General features: G+C 39.4%; 1 protein-coding gene across 1 annotated transcript; it reads left to right on the top strand.

Moving 5' to 3' along the window:
• The first annotated feature begins 3,388 nt into the window (after positions 1–3,388).
• Positions 3,389–14,792, top strand: LOC103697066 (protein NPG1-like). The gene is made up of 5 exons (XM_008778836.6): positions 3,389–3,936; positions 8,238–8,490; positions 8,655–9,865; positions 12,520–12,667; positions 14,029–14,792. Exons 1-5 carry the CDS (start codon positions 3,766–3,768, stop codon positions 14,346–14,348), a joined length of 2,103 nt encoding a protein of 700 aa, XP_008777058.3. The 5' UTR covers positions 3,389–3,765; the 3' UTR covers positions 14,349–14,792.
• The last annotated feature ends 261 nt before the right edge of the window (positions 14,793–15,053 follow it).

The raw sequence follows: 15,053 nt of genomic DNA, 5'->3' as shown, positions 1-15,053 counted from the left end.
GGTAAACCGGTTACATTACATGTCCGAGAGTATGTATGCTAGTGAGAATCAGCAAATAAAAGATCTCTAAGCTCGTCAGGGATAACTGAAGGAGAGTCCCAAATGATTTTCCTGAGAGGTTTGCTACAAAAGAAGCCACCCATTTAGTCAGAAAATTATGTTTTATTGATAGGCACGTTTAACTTGAAATGCTTGGATATTGGAAGTAATCCTCCAGATATCCTGAAGAATAGGGTGAGCTGCATGAGCATTCGTGTTACGGTTTGGTACCCAACATGCCATGTCACGGGATTTCTTTTGAGGATGATTTGTGATGCCTGAAGCATCGTGCTTGCACGGATAATACCTTCTCATGCGGCCCTTCGTTCTGCCATTGAAATATTGGTGTTGTACAAAGTTGATCTTGAGAAAACAGAGAGGTGAGTCAGTTCTCAGATGAAGAGTATCACTGATCTAATTCTAGTGCTTGATGGTTGAGAACCCCAAATTTCTTTAGCTATCATAGAATTTTCCATGGCTTCCACTTTGATGCATTCATAAGCATGAAAAGAAGTTTTCCTTGTAAACACTTGTGGAATGAGATTGCTGCTCTCGGAGACTCCTGTTTCTAGCAAGCCAGATATGATAAGCCCCATAACAAAAGAAAATAACATGATTTCACTCATTTTAATTCCTTCCTCAACTGCTTGTATGATGGTGCCAACAGAGAGTTTCCAAAACATTTACACCCGGGATATTGGAAATGCTCCATATCTCGGTAGCTCGTGGATACTGAAAGAGAACTTGCACAGTAGTTTCTTCAACATCAGGGTACGCATGACAATAGATGAAGAATACACCGACAGGAGAGATGGTTCCAAATGATCTTCCACCAAAATAGAGAGACTTGAGGGTGGATTCTCAATTTCCAGAGCTAAACAGTATCAGCACTCATAGAGGAGGAGCCATGTCAGTAGAGGCTATACAAAAATCTTTTGCTTTTACCAACATGGATCCAGCAAGCCCCAACCCAATCTATCAAAGTGGTAAGTTTTTGCACTGGTAAAGCTCGTATTCTGTTGGTCAGCTCCTGTCCAAAAGCTTGTGAAGGGCACTATTCCAACTTTTGTTGTCCTCGAGTTGACCCTCGACCATGATCCATGAGCTTCTCAAGGAGATCTATATTAATTGTTGTTGGTTGCTGAAGCACCTTTGTGCCTTTACCATCAGCTATCAGCCGTTGCAAATCCATGGAAAATATTGGCTGCATGTTTATAAACCTCCTTCCAAATGAGAGAGCTGTTTCAGGGAGTGGAAGCCAAGGAAGTAGTTGCAGAGGCCTTTAAACACCTCAACACCTTTAAACACCTACCTGATTGCAACCATCGCAGCCTCTAAACATCTCAACAAGGTGCCATGCGTACCAAAAAGCATCCAGAAATCTTTCAAGAGTTTCAACAAACAACAATATAGTGTGAATCTGTTGAATTTTCAATTATGAGAATCTCTACCAAGGAAGCTGGTTTCAATGGCCTATTTAGCTCTCGTTGAGCATAAATTTAGCAGCCTATTTTGCCATCAGAGCTTCATGCCTGGCAACCAAGGATAGGAGTTCAAGACCACCATTCTGAATAGGCTAGCATACCACATCCAAGCAACTAAGTGAAATTTCCTATTAGAGTTAGCTGATCCCCATAAGAAATTCCTCGTATCTTGTTTGAGCCTCTATGCATTCAAGTTGGAATGATAATAGTAGACATGAGATAAACCGGCAAAGCACACAAATCATCTTCTAGTCCAGTCTCTGACCTTTTAATCAGGGGTGACAATTGGGTCAAGTGGAATAAGATACGGACCGAGTCAGATATATAATAGATCAACAATTTATTGATTCTAAACTGACCTATCTATTAAATGAATCAAAAAATTTTATTCAAATTTGACTATTTTATTAAATATATAATCCAGCTAGACTTAGAAAATGGGTTGAAATAAGTTAAACGAGTCAAACCCGCTTTTGCTCTTAAATCGCTGTTCTAATCTTTCCTTCGTTAATTACATAAAAGCTTGATATATACACGCTCGTTTTTATTAGAACATGTATTTAACTCTTCACTTGTGGGCAGCAAAAAGTTAGCCGTATGGGTGTATATTTATTCAAAGACTGTTGTACCTATAGCAACCTAAGAGCACTCCATTCTTCGAGCTGAGGACTTCGTGTGAAGATTTTTTCACAAAGGAAACTTATACATGATATTACTTTTGGACAAGGTGTTCTATGTAAAATGGCTTTTATAACTTTCACCTAGAGCTGATCAAAACCGGGCCGGGCCGGGCTCGGGCCGGGCTCTACAGCAGAAATTAGGCCCGATGGCTATGCCCAGACCCGGCCCGGCCCGACTGTCGGGCTTAATTTTTTGTCCAAGCCCGACCCAACCTTATAAATCTGGTCCCAGGCCCGACCCGACAGGCCCGAACCTAGAGGCCGACCCGAAACCCGACCCGATAGGCCCAATTTTTTTTTTTTTTTTTTTGGAATCTAGAAATGGGCAAAAATGGCCACGGCGGCGATGGTCACGCGGAGGCGGTCCACGCAGTCGACGAAGTCGAGAAGACGGGGTAAGGAGGTCCTGGATGAGAGGCGGAGGAGGCGGCGCTGGAGGAACTCCACGAGAGCGAAGCTGCGGAGGAAGGAGAGGGCCGGGGGTACGGCGCGGTTGATGCGGGCGTGGAGGGCCTTGGTGGCCATGGCCTGCGACTGTAGCGGTGCCACCGCCTCGGTGACCGCGTCTAGGGAGTTGAGGCCAAGGGAGAGGCGGGCGTCCACGGCGACGAGGCCTTTGTCCATGCGGGCGGAGGCACGGAGAATGGAGACGATGTTGGAGCGGGAGGCGCGGAGCGCGGCGATCATCGCCTCGTCGTTGTCGTCGACCGCCATCGTCGCTCGCTGCTCCTCCTGGTGCGGCGGCTCTCAGCGAGGGAGTGTGGGGGGGGGGGGGGGTGCGGCGGCTCTCAGCGAGAGGAGGGGGGGCTTTAGTCTTTAGTCTTTAGGGTTTTTCAAAAAAATTTTAATATATTATACCAATATTTTATGGTCGGGCCGGGCCGAACCGGGCCATTTTTAAAAGTTTCCAGGTCCGGCCCGATTTTTTTGGTCGGGCCGCTTTTCCTGCCCAGGCCCGACCAATGGGCGCTTTTTCAATGCCCAAGCCCGAAAATTTTCGGGCCGGGCTGGGCGGGCCAGAAGGCCCGTGATCACCTCTACTTTCACCCGGGACGTTCTACCTGTAAAGTGCTCATATATACAACATCGGCAGAGCATTGGCCGACTTATATTTATGTTTGGCAATTATACACATAACCTCCTAACAAAACATCAATATTAAACGTACTTTTTTAATATTTTGTTGGGGGCCGCGTCAGAGCTCCCGTTGTCTCGCGCTCCTCGCCCTGCCATCGTTCCCGTCACCTTCCGTCACCCCGTCTCCCCCTTTTAAAACCTGCTTCCGGTCACCGTTCTTGTCCCCTCCCAAGTCCTAACCGTAAGGCGACCCCGAGGACTCGTCGCGGAATTCGTCGCCGTTCTCTCCGCGATCCGATCTCTGACCACCGTCTGGATCCACTCCTCCTCCTTCTAAATCGGATTCTATTCCTCTTTTTTACTCCATTTCCTCCTATTTCTTCCCATCCTCGGGGGCGTTTCGATCGTCGATCGGCTCGAGGCTCGGATCGGATGCGCGTGGGCGACGGCGGAGGAGGGTACGGGTGGCGGGATCGGGCGGCGCGATGGGGTTCGACTGCGACGGCAACGGCAGGGAGGACAGGATGGCGTCGGTGAGGGGGGTTTCGATGAACGGCCTTACGATGAAGACCGCCGAGGTGGAGGCCAAGATCGATGAGGGAAACATCCAGGAGGCCGAGTCGTCGCTTAGGGAAGGGCTCTCCCTCAATTACGAGGTTTGGTTTCTTCTTTTTTTGGCATAGAAATTCGATTTTAAGGGTTTTTTGGCACGATCTCTTGCTAGGTTGATTCTTGAGCGTTTGGTTGTTTGAGTTGAGATCAATGATGTAGGTTTTCCTGAATAGCTTGGTACCATTAGCATAAAGACGCTTTCTTCTTGCAGTATGGAATCTTAAAATTGCGATCTATGAGGGAAATTGATTGCTAGTATATTATTTTACGACTGTGTTATGACAACGTATGTGACTATGGATAAACACACATGAAATGATCAATATGAGGACATAATTGGAGGAAAGTTTCGTCCTTTTTTGATAGAACCTGTAGCTGAAAGTGGGAGCTCTAGCATTTGGGGGATTCTGAAGCTGGAGTGGAATCTCAAATCCCAGAAATGGAAAGCAAAGGGGAAATACATCACCTCAAAATGTCTTGAGAGTATTTAACTTATTTTGAGATATATATGGAATCTGACTGATTTCATTGATACAATGTTGATTTTTAATTGACACCAACTTTGGATTTGGTTTCAATTTCCTGACCAGGGCAAGTTTGGATAAGGGGGGTCATTCGGGAGGCTGGAGACTGATTTGAACTATATAGTTCTAATGAAACATTGTCTTATCTTAGAATGTAAGTTCTTAATCCCAATTCAAACTTTATTTGCACGTAGTGGTGCTGCAGAAAGAGCTGATCTAGGTGTGGGGGTGGGAAGGATGCTATAATTGATGCTACTAACGTGAATGAGCACTCAAGAGAGTATATTTGCTAAATAATTACAGCTGTTTAATTATTTTTATTAACAAGTTAGCTGTAGTTGATTTCAAATTGGGAAATACATAAAAGGTGCATGATAGCATATAATTTAATGTTTAGGTGATTGATGTAGTTTTTATTTGATAACAAGAGCTATGTGGGAGCTTGAATGAGTTCCCGAAATAGACAACAATTAAGGTTGAAGATAGCTGCGATAAGGTTCATGCACATACTCAGTAGGTATAAATTCAGCAGGTTAGAGGAAGTTCTTACTCATATAAACTCATATATTTGAAGTTTCCAACTTTCATTGTTAGCATCAAATAACATCTTGGATTTTCACAGTTTCAAACCAAGGGAAACTATTTTGATAGGAAACCTTCTGTTTTTTTCTAGAACAAGGTCTGAGAGAACGTATATGACTCAATTGGAAACTACAAAAATGCAAATGCATTCTTGTCGGTCTTTTACATTTATGCTTATCTCCAAGGATTAAGGGCTCGATCGATCTCGGAGATACTGTATCAAGAGATCAGGTCCTAGGATGCATTCAATCCTGGGCTCTCCAGACCAGATCATTTCATTTCATCCTGGTTGGATGGTCAGGATGGTTGCGTCCTGATACTTGGTATAGCTTGGCATCCCGATACACCAATTTTTTAAATTAGTTGTTTTGTCTTCATTTTAATGGTCATTCTGCTCTATCCCAAATCTTCCCTGTAGCTTACTTGCATGGTACTAGATTGGGACAGGCCCCAATACTATGATTTATAACCTTGCTTTTCTCTTTAAATTCAAAACCAGGTTTATCATGATTTAAAGTATAAAGGAGACCTCAAAAAATTAACTATTAATTTATCAGAAATAGTACTGCTCTCTCATTTCATTAGAATTAGAATAGGGCAGAGCTTGCAAATCTCTTTGTAATATGAATGGTGGTTTTGTTTGGTCGCACACTTGCTAGCAGGGAATTCCTCTCATATCATCTATTAGACCATAGAGAAGTGGTTTTGGATATTGTAATATCTGCCAAAAAGTTTGGAGCTTACTTGAAATTTGCAAGAAACATTTATGTAAAGGAAATGTTGATACTCATACACATATACTATTTGTGTGTGTTTACGTTATGCATGTATTCTGTTGAATTTCCTATTATGGGAATTTATATTGACTCTGACTAAATTTATCTTATTTTGTAAGGAAAAAGAACTGCAAATAAAGTTCCATTTAGTTTGATCACAGGCTGAAGAATCTGAATATGTTTGAGGATAAATTTTATGCAGTGGAAACATTCGGTATCAAGTAAAATTTGAATTATTATGTCCAGTAGCTGAAAGGTTTAAACGCATTCTGTAACTTTTGAAGAATTAAAAGCAGGATTGAATGCCACGAGAAGGCCCTTTCAAAGAATGTTACAAATTACAGCAACTAAAAGTATGCCTGGTCAAAGAGCAATGGCGGGAAGTCCACATGCTCATTCTGAATAACGCAATCATCATAACATACCATGAAAAGTAGACAGAGGAGTGATAAACTTCTCATTTGTGGAATGCAAAGACTGCTTCCTAGGTATAGGTACAGAATCATGTTTACGAATGAGTAAGATTGAGGTGGGCTCAAGTTAATCATGGGGACATTTTGGAATCACAAGCATTATTGCATTTAATTTTCAAATGTCGGCAATGGAAATGATAGTTGTGCATTGCTAAATGAAGTCATGCCCTCTTGGGTTGTGGAAACGTTGGAATGGTATTGTAGCCTTCACTTTCCTAGGATAGCTAGAAGTCCAGAACTATTCTCCACCACTTTGCTTGTCTACTGGATTTAACTAATTAACTAAAAGTTAATAGGATTTGACTTAACAATCAGATTTAATTCGTTGGCTAAAACTTAATGAAAATCGATTCAACAATCACATACACAACAATGTAAATAAGCCTTTCTATATCTTAAGGCTTTCATCTCATTCCAAGTTCCAACTGAATAAAATTCTTTTTTCTCACACGCTAGGAGATCTTGAGTATAAGACACCTGTTTATTACTAATTTTTGCATTTGTTTGTATATTGTTAAGTGTTGCCTTAAGGCACAAATCTTCAAATAGATTAGCTCGTTAACATGCCCTAACGCTTTTTGATTCCCAAATATTTAGTGTCATCCACCGTATAGATAATTAATAGCAAGATGCAAAAATTTGAGAAAGGTCCAAAAGACAGACTATCTCGGCATGAATTCAAGAAGTGTTCAAAGTTCCTAGTTAAAAAAAGGCGTGAAAAATCAAAATGTCAACTTTTTGTTTCAGCTGGTCCACTTTTCACCCTCGACTGGCAGCTTGTAAATCTAGTTCTTTCTAGCATGAAGAGCAAATGAACAAAAGAAAAGTTTAAAAAGTTTTGGTGGAAACATATTAAATGAAACGTAAGCCATGTGAATATAGTGAAATTATGTTTCCTTCTGTTGAGTCAGTTATGTCTACACAAGCTCGAGGCTCTTGACTTGAAAACACAAGCTGCTTAATTTTGATGCTAAACCATTCCTGAACTGCACTCTTGCTCTCTCAATCCTATAATCTGTAATGTGTTGAACTGTGATTAACATGAAATCTTTTGTTCCTTCCTTGGAGAACACTATAACTCTCACTCCTTCGCACATTTTTTGGCTTTTGATGCTCTTCTGATTTTGATATTCAATGATTAAAATAATTTCAATAGGTTGATTCTGCAATGGATTCAAAGACTATCAAAATGGGTTGGTACCATTGGTGCCCTACTGTTTTGACATGAAACCGACACAGTAATGCGAAACTATCTGTGTGGTAATACCGGTGTGTACTGATGTTACCATATCAATTGTACCATCAGTATTGATAGTTTTTCATTCTTTTGATGCTGTTAGTTTTAGCACGTACTTGTGCCAATACCATACCATTCTGATGGAACAAGGGTGATGGGTTTGGTATCAGTTTTCAAAACCTTGATCATTTTGCTGTTGTATGGGCTTTAAACTCTAGGTTTTTGAGGACTTTGAACTTTGAATTTGTACTTGTGTGAGTGTCTGGTCTTTAGTTTGTATTGGTGCCCCCCCCCCCCCTCTCTCTCTCTCTCTCTCTCTCTCTCAGGTAGCAGTTTCTACTATGCATGCATTTGAGACCTGAGATCTTGAATCAAATGATAATTACCCTTATAATGCTAGATATTGGGGTTAAAGAATAACCAATGGTGGTTAGTATTATTTACAGTGATAATTTTCAACATCTTAATGTGTGAGATAATTTTGTAGTTGATAATCTTTAAATGCGTAAATATTGCTATGATTATATTTCTTACTGTGGCAAAATAGTTTTATCTGCAACTCAGTTGAGGCTGATTCTGAGTTTGATACTGAAGATTAAGCCTTTTTCTTCCTAAATGACCTTCTGCATATGCATCTCTTCTTAAATTAATTGAAGAACATAGATTTGTTGTTAAGGCATGCTTTTTTCCATCATATAGCGATACATGATTGACCCTCTTGTCTTGCATGCATGTTTTCTTGAAATATTGAAGGAAGCAAGAGCACTCCTTGGGAGGCTGGAGTATCAGAGGGGCGACGTGGAATCTGCTTTTCGTGTATTTGATGGAATAGACCTCCAGGCTGCTATACAGCGTTTGCAACCCACCTTTTCTGAAAAGCCTGCTTCAAGGCGGAACCGCCCTCGTACTAGATCAATACACCAGGTGTCTCAGCATGCTGCTAGCCTTGTCCTTGAAGCCATATACTTGAAGTCCATGTCCCTTCAAAGGCTTGGTAAAGCCACTGGTATGGATTGCAAAATTATTTATGACCTTAGTATAAAAGTCCTATGAGGATACATTGACTTCCTTAGCTTTTTCTTCTCTATTATTTGATCTGTTTTCTACGGTATTCTTGTTGCGTTAACAAGAAAGTGCATATTTTTTAGAAAGATTTCTTGTTTATTGCAGAAGCTGCTCGAGAATGTAAAAGTGTCCTTGATGCTGTGGAAAAAATATTCCAACATGGCATAGCAGATGTGTTAGTGGAGCAAAAGTTACAGGAAACCATTAGTAAGGCAGTGGAGGTCCTTCCAGAACTATGGAAGCAAGCTGGGCGCCATCAGGAAGCTTTAGCCTCTTACAGACGTGCTCTTCTCAGCCAATGGAACCTTGATGAAGAATGCTGTGCGAGGATTCAAAAAAGCTTCGCTGTTTTTTTGTTGTATGGTGGTGTAGAAGCTAACCCACCTAGTTTGGCCGCCCAAGTTGAAGGTTCATTCATTCCTAAGAACAATTTGGAAGAGTCTATTTTACTTTTAATGATATTGTTAAGGAAATGGTACCTTGGTAAGACTGAATGGGATCCTTCAGTGATGGAGCACCTTACTTTTGCACTGTCTCTATGTGGCCAGACATCTGTTTTGGGAAGGCACTATGAAGAGGTAATGCCTGGAATATATCCCCGCTGTGAAAGGTGGTGCAGTTTGGCTCTTTGTTATAGCGGAGCAGGGCAGAACAGATCTGCTTTGAATTTGTTGAGAAAGTCTTTAAACAGGCATGAAAGCCCTAATGATGTAATGACATTGTTAATGGCTGCTAAGATCTGTAGTGAGGATTGTCTTCTTGCTTCTGAGGGAGTAGAATATGCCCGGAGAGCTATTGCAAATGCTCAAAATGGAGATGAGCATCTAAAGAGTGTGGGTCTCCATTTCTTGGGCACTTGTTTGGGGAAACAAGCGAAAATTGCTTCGTCAGACCATGAGAGGACTCGTTTGCAAGTTGAGGCTTTAAAGTCACTAGATGAGGCAATTGCACTTGACTGCAGTCACCCAGATTTGATTTTTGACTTAGGCCTTGAATATGCTGAGCAACGCAATACCAATGCTGCACTCCGGTATGCAAAAGAATTTATTAATGCAACTGGTGGATCAATATCTAAAGGTTGGCGATTGCTTGCTTTGGTTCTGTCTGCTCAACAACGATATTTGGAGGCTGAAGTTGTTACTGATGCTGCTTTAGATGAGACTTCAAAGTGGGAACAAGGGCCATTACTCAGAATTAAGGCTAAATTGAAAGTGGCTCGATCGTTGCCGATGGATGCAATTGGAGTATATAGTTTCTTGCTTGCACTTGTTCAGGCCCAAAGAAAAACCTTTGGATCTTCCAAGAACAGCACTCAGGTTTGCCTTGCTTCTAATATATATATATATATATTATATTTGAAATTTTTTATAGTTTCTTTTGCTCTCCTTTCTTGAGTGTGTGGTTATGATTTTAGCTACCAGTCACATCCCCTTTGAGATGATTGCTGACATCTGATTCAAAAATTTCTTCAAGCTCAAAAAGGTAGAGGTCCACTTTTTCATTTTTTGCTTCATAGTCTCTGAAGGACTTGCATTGCAAATCTGTCGGCACTACTCCTCTCTTCTCCTCTCTGTGCATGTGCCTGCCATTTTTAAGCACAAGTGCAACTGCTAACTGCATTTTTTGGTATTCGATTTACTGAAAGAAAGCATCTGGGAAAATCAAATGAGGTGGCATGAGGTAAAGCTGAGATTTTTGGAGGGCTTAGTGGGGACAGGGGCTCAGTTTTGGATCAGAGGGATGGAAAGAGGAAAGGACCTAAGATATTGTTTATGGAAGTTATTAAAATGCATGTGGAATATCTTAGAGAGACAGCAAATATAACCTTGAACTTATATGATGGTGAAGAAACGTCTGCAAAACCAACTTCAATAGTTGTCATAGGGCTAATAATTATGAATAATTGAAAAAAAAAGAAAAGAAGATACAAAAACTTTATGTACTCCTAATCCATTTCTGTCTTGTTCTTGTTGTATACAATGTTGATAATTAGCTGTGGTGATTAAATTGTTATCTGAAATGGTAATTGAGTTTAAATTTGGGTTTGGAGTAAGTACTAACAAGAAAGGGCTGTGCTTAAAAGTATGTAGGGTTAACATGCTGTTTCCTTTGCAATTCTTATCTGTAGTTCATAATGTCAAGTGTAGATTTATTTAAATTTGTAAAGAAGTCCCCAAGCCTTTTGGACAGTGTTTCCATTCTCGACAGATGAAATTAGGGTAGATGGTTATTGTCATGGATTAGTCAAAAAGAAAAAGGACATAGCAGAAATCTCCGTTAGACAGGAACTAGAGATTGTTAAATTCAACTGCAACCAACAAGCTTCATCTGTAGTTCATAATGTCAAGTGTAGATTTATTTAAATTTGTAAAGAAGTCCCCAAGCCTTTTGGACAGTGTTTCCATTCTCGACAGATGAAATTAGGGTAGATGGTTATTGTCATGGATTAGTCAAAAAGAAAAGGGACATAGCAGAAATCTCCGTTAGACAGGAACTAGAGATTGTTAAATTCAACTGCAACCAACAAGCTTCATCCCATATAAGCATTGTTTGGTGGAGAAATCATGAATCAAATCATATCAGCCAAACAATTGATTTGCTTTAGCTTTGTGAGAACATTTATGAGGATTTTCATTTAGATTTTTATGGGACTTCTTTTTCGAGATCATCTGATGTAAATATGGTCCTCTTAATGTACCAGAGGTTCCCTCACCATTCAAGTCAGGTGTATCGATCTTTCCACTTTTTTCTTGTGTATGATTTCTTGGTCATCACATTCTTATTTGATGGTATCTTAAGATTTGTTTCACTGTCGTAATACATAGTGGCGAATGTTTTGAATATATATCTAAATTCTTGGACAGCATTAAGGGAAGAGATGACACAGTTACTGCTGAATATTTGTACATTGATATATGGATCTTCGATCAATTTTAGTAGTGCAGGAAAAAAAAGGTCCAATGATTTATGTCTGGCGACAGAAACCATAAAAATATGAAGTGATTGGTTCTTTTCTTTTATTCTTTTTTTATTTTTTTTTTGTTTGTGTGTGTGTGTGTTTTTTTTTTGGGTGGGGGGGAGAAGGGAGAGCAGGTGTTAGTTAAGCCTCAGTGGCTTGATACAAAGGTTTCCTTATCTTAATCTTTGTTTTCATCACTCTGGAGGTTCTACTAGCCATATTTGGAAAGCCAGGTAGGTATTTTGCTATGGCATGTAATGAATAGTAATCAGAACAATTGTCCTTTTTTGGTACCAGCGGAATTTATTAGAATCAAGGAAAAGTGGGAGGGAGAGAGGGAGAGAGGATACACGTCTTATCCATTAACCTTACAATTTGGTTTCTCAGAGTTTAATAAACAAATGTTAATCAGTCCACGTTCAATAGTTTGGATAGGAAAGCTGGATCTTAGAAATGTAAATAATTACTTGTATATTGATGCGATGTGTTTGTGCACATGTGCAATAGGAGGTAAAATTCATGAAATCAGAAAAGAACATCTTTTCTTGTGAACTGTAGGAAAGTTCACTAAGGTCAGGAAAAAAGATTGAGAATACAAATGATTATCCTTTTGCCTAATGGGAAGTTTATAGTAGAACTTAAGGGCTCATATTTTGGTAATTGAAGCTGGACTTGTGAATTGCAAAGGACTTATATGTTGACAGTGATACTAATGTCTGATAGGTGTTATCTGCATGTACTTGTACTCATTTTTTTGAGCATGCTTGCATGCATAGCACCATGGCTCCTAAATGTGTTGTGACATGGATCATTAATGATTATAAGTGACTGGTCTTACCATATTGGATATTTTGTTTGCACGTTTCACTTCCAACATCTCTAGTTATTTTTCAACTTTCAAGAGGGTGTAGTAGGACGAAAATGACCATTAATCATGGAAGGAAAATTTGCTGTTTTTCTTTGGAAAAGGCCTCTCTTTAGTTCTCAATATCTATGTTGATGTTCCTTCAGGTTGAGGATGATAAGGTCAGCGAGTTTGAAGTATGGCAAGGTCTTGCAATTCTATACTCTAGCCTTTCCCATTGGAAAGATGCTGAGGTATGCTTGGAGAAGGCTAGGGCACTGAAACCATACACTGCTGCTATACTGCAAATGGAAGGTAGAGATCAGACTTTTCATCTTTGCAATAATCTCTGTTATAATTTACTGTTTTTTTGGTAACACTTATAGTTAATCTCTTTTTTTCAGTTACTGTTTAATAATTGCTGAGCTACTATTTTAACCTCTCGAATTTAATAGAAATCTTTTTACTTATCTACTACTAACAATTTATCATATTGGTTATTTATGTTCATCTTGTGCAGAAGCAGGTTGCTTCCGTCCTGAAATGAATGTAATTTGGCATAAAGATTTTAGAAATTTTCTACGTCAATATGGAATTGGCAATCTATTTTTATGAAGTGAATTATTAAAAAATTTTCTACATTACAAGGAGGAGTCGCCAATCTAAGTTCTGGATGATTGTGGGCACGCGTATGTGTGTGTGTGTGTGCTCAAACACACTTCGCTACAGGATTATTAGGTTGCAACTCCTTCATCATATGAATCTTGTAATGAAGTTGCTAAAATAAAATCTAAATCAAAAAAAGAACCTGGCAATCTAAGAATCTTTGAACAAAGTCTATATGTGCACACCCATAGAAACACTTCGCTGCTAGATTCTTATATTGCCAATTCCATGTTTGATGCATGTTTTAACATCCTAAGATTGTTAACTCCTTTATTTGATATCGAACATTTTTAAGCATTCTATTAGCACAATAGATAATGATTGGCTGGCAAGAAACCTATCGATGGATAGAAGTATACAACTGTTAATTATTGTTTCCAGAAGATTAGCTAGTCCTACTAGGAGGTCAGAATTTTAAGATTTCAATTTGGCTTCTGCAGCTATGCTTCATGAATTGTTTTAGAAATATAACTCAAATAAAAAAACAATGGTAATTAATTTTGGGTAGTTACTCATGCAAATAAAAGATTAAGGACATATTGTTTTTGATGCAATATCTATAGTTTTCACTAATGCAATCTAACTAGTTAGTCTTGAATTTTCTGTGTTAAGTCCTTTTCCTAACCTTATCATATCTTCCAGCTGCATTATGTTATACCTCAACAAAAGAAAGAGTGTTTTTACACAGGAAGTTAAAACTCCAAAATTGAAGGTTAACTTTTGCCCCCACATATGTTATCTTTCCTCTTTATTTTTTGCTTATTTTGCTTGTGGGATTTTAAACTTTGGAATGTTTTATCTGCTTTTGATCTTAGTTATGTATGTCCAAGCATTGAAGGCACACAGAGAAGTCATTCATTGTTTGATTATTGTATGCCCTTACATCACTCTTCATTATATATGTCTTCAAATTACCGCCATTTTTTTGGCTTGGTTTATATTGACATAAACAGCTGCTCCTCATTAAAAGTGGAAAGAGAATGACCATGCTTGAACCTGTGTTTTATCAGGTTCTATGTATGAGGCCCGCGGTGAGACTAAAGATGCATTGGCTGCTTATAGCAATGCCCTTTTGATGGAGTTGGACAATGTGCCCTGCAAGGTATCGATTGGTTGCCTGCTCTCTAAGAAAAGCTCGAAATCTTTGCCCGTGGCTAGAAGCTTTCTCTTAGATGCTCTAAGGCTTGAACCCACCAATCGACTTGCCTGGTGTTACTTGGGATTGGTTCATAGAGATGATGGTAGGCTGGCTGATGCAGCAGACTGCTTCCTAGCAGCATCCATGCTAGAAGAATCAGATCCTGTAGAGGGTTTCAGTTCGATTTCATGAGTCTTCAATTTTAGGCTCCAAAATTCTTCCCCTTCCTGGTACACAACCGAGAGTTGAATTTCAGCTGTAGATTGTATTTATAGAGCTAACTTTGGTGGCTTTTTTTTTCTCCCTTTGTAATTGTATCACCACTACAGCATCCTTGGCGGCATATAATTTATCTAGTGAGAAACGTTTAAAGGCAATTTCATCTCAGTTATTTGTCATTAGAGTATAGCTGTTGAGCTTGTACATTTTATCACATCAATTTTTTTCCTTGGTTTTCCTTTTCGATTCTCGCTGCCACCTGTTGTACATAGCATTAAGACTATGAGTGCTGTGAGGGATCACATTGATGTCCCAAAAAGGGTACTGTAAAACAGAAGATTATATGTATGATGCTTGTGGTCTCACTGATATATTATATGAAGCTTGGGTGTTGTAAATCACCTGTTGAGAACAAAATGCAGAAAGCAACATAATATATTAATTTTTGTATGAAAAGAAAGAGAGGACATGCTGAATATGACCACAATGATGAGAGCATAACATTTGATCCAAGTGATCATTGTAGAGATGGGATGAGGCTAGTTGGTATGGTTAATTTTAATCAGGTTCCCATTCTCAAGGAAACTACCAGGTGATACCAGCAGCAAAACCAGGAGTGTCATGTTCTTTTAGCAGAATGAATTGCTTGTCATATCATGCCCAGTTTATGCCCTTGAA

The sequence above is a fragment of the Phoenix dactylifera genome, chromosome 2, assembly GCF_051530095.1.
Source record: "Phoenix dactylifera cultivar Ajwa chromosome 2, Ajwa_hap1_PhDact_Kaust_v1.1, whole genome shotgun sequence".
Taxonomy (NCBI): Eukaryota; Viridiplantae; Streptophyta; class Magnoliopsida; order Arecales; family Arecaceae; genus Phoenix; species Phoenix dactylifera.
Note: the sequence above shows the minus strand (reverse complement) of the source record. Positions and strands in the feature narration are given on the sequence as shown.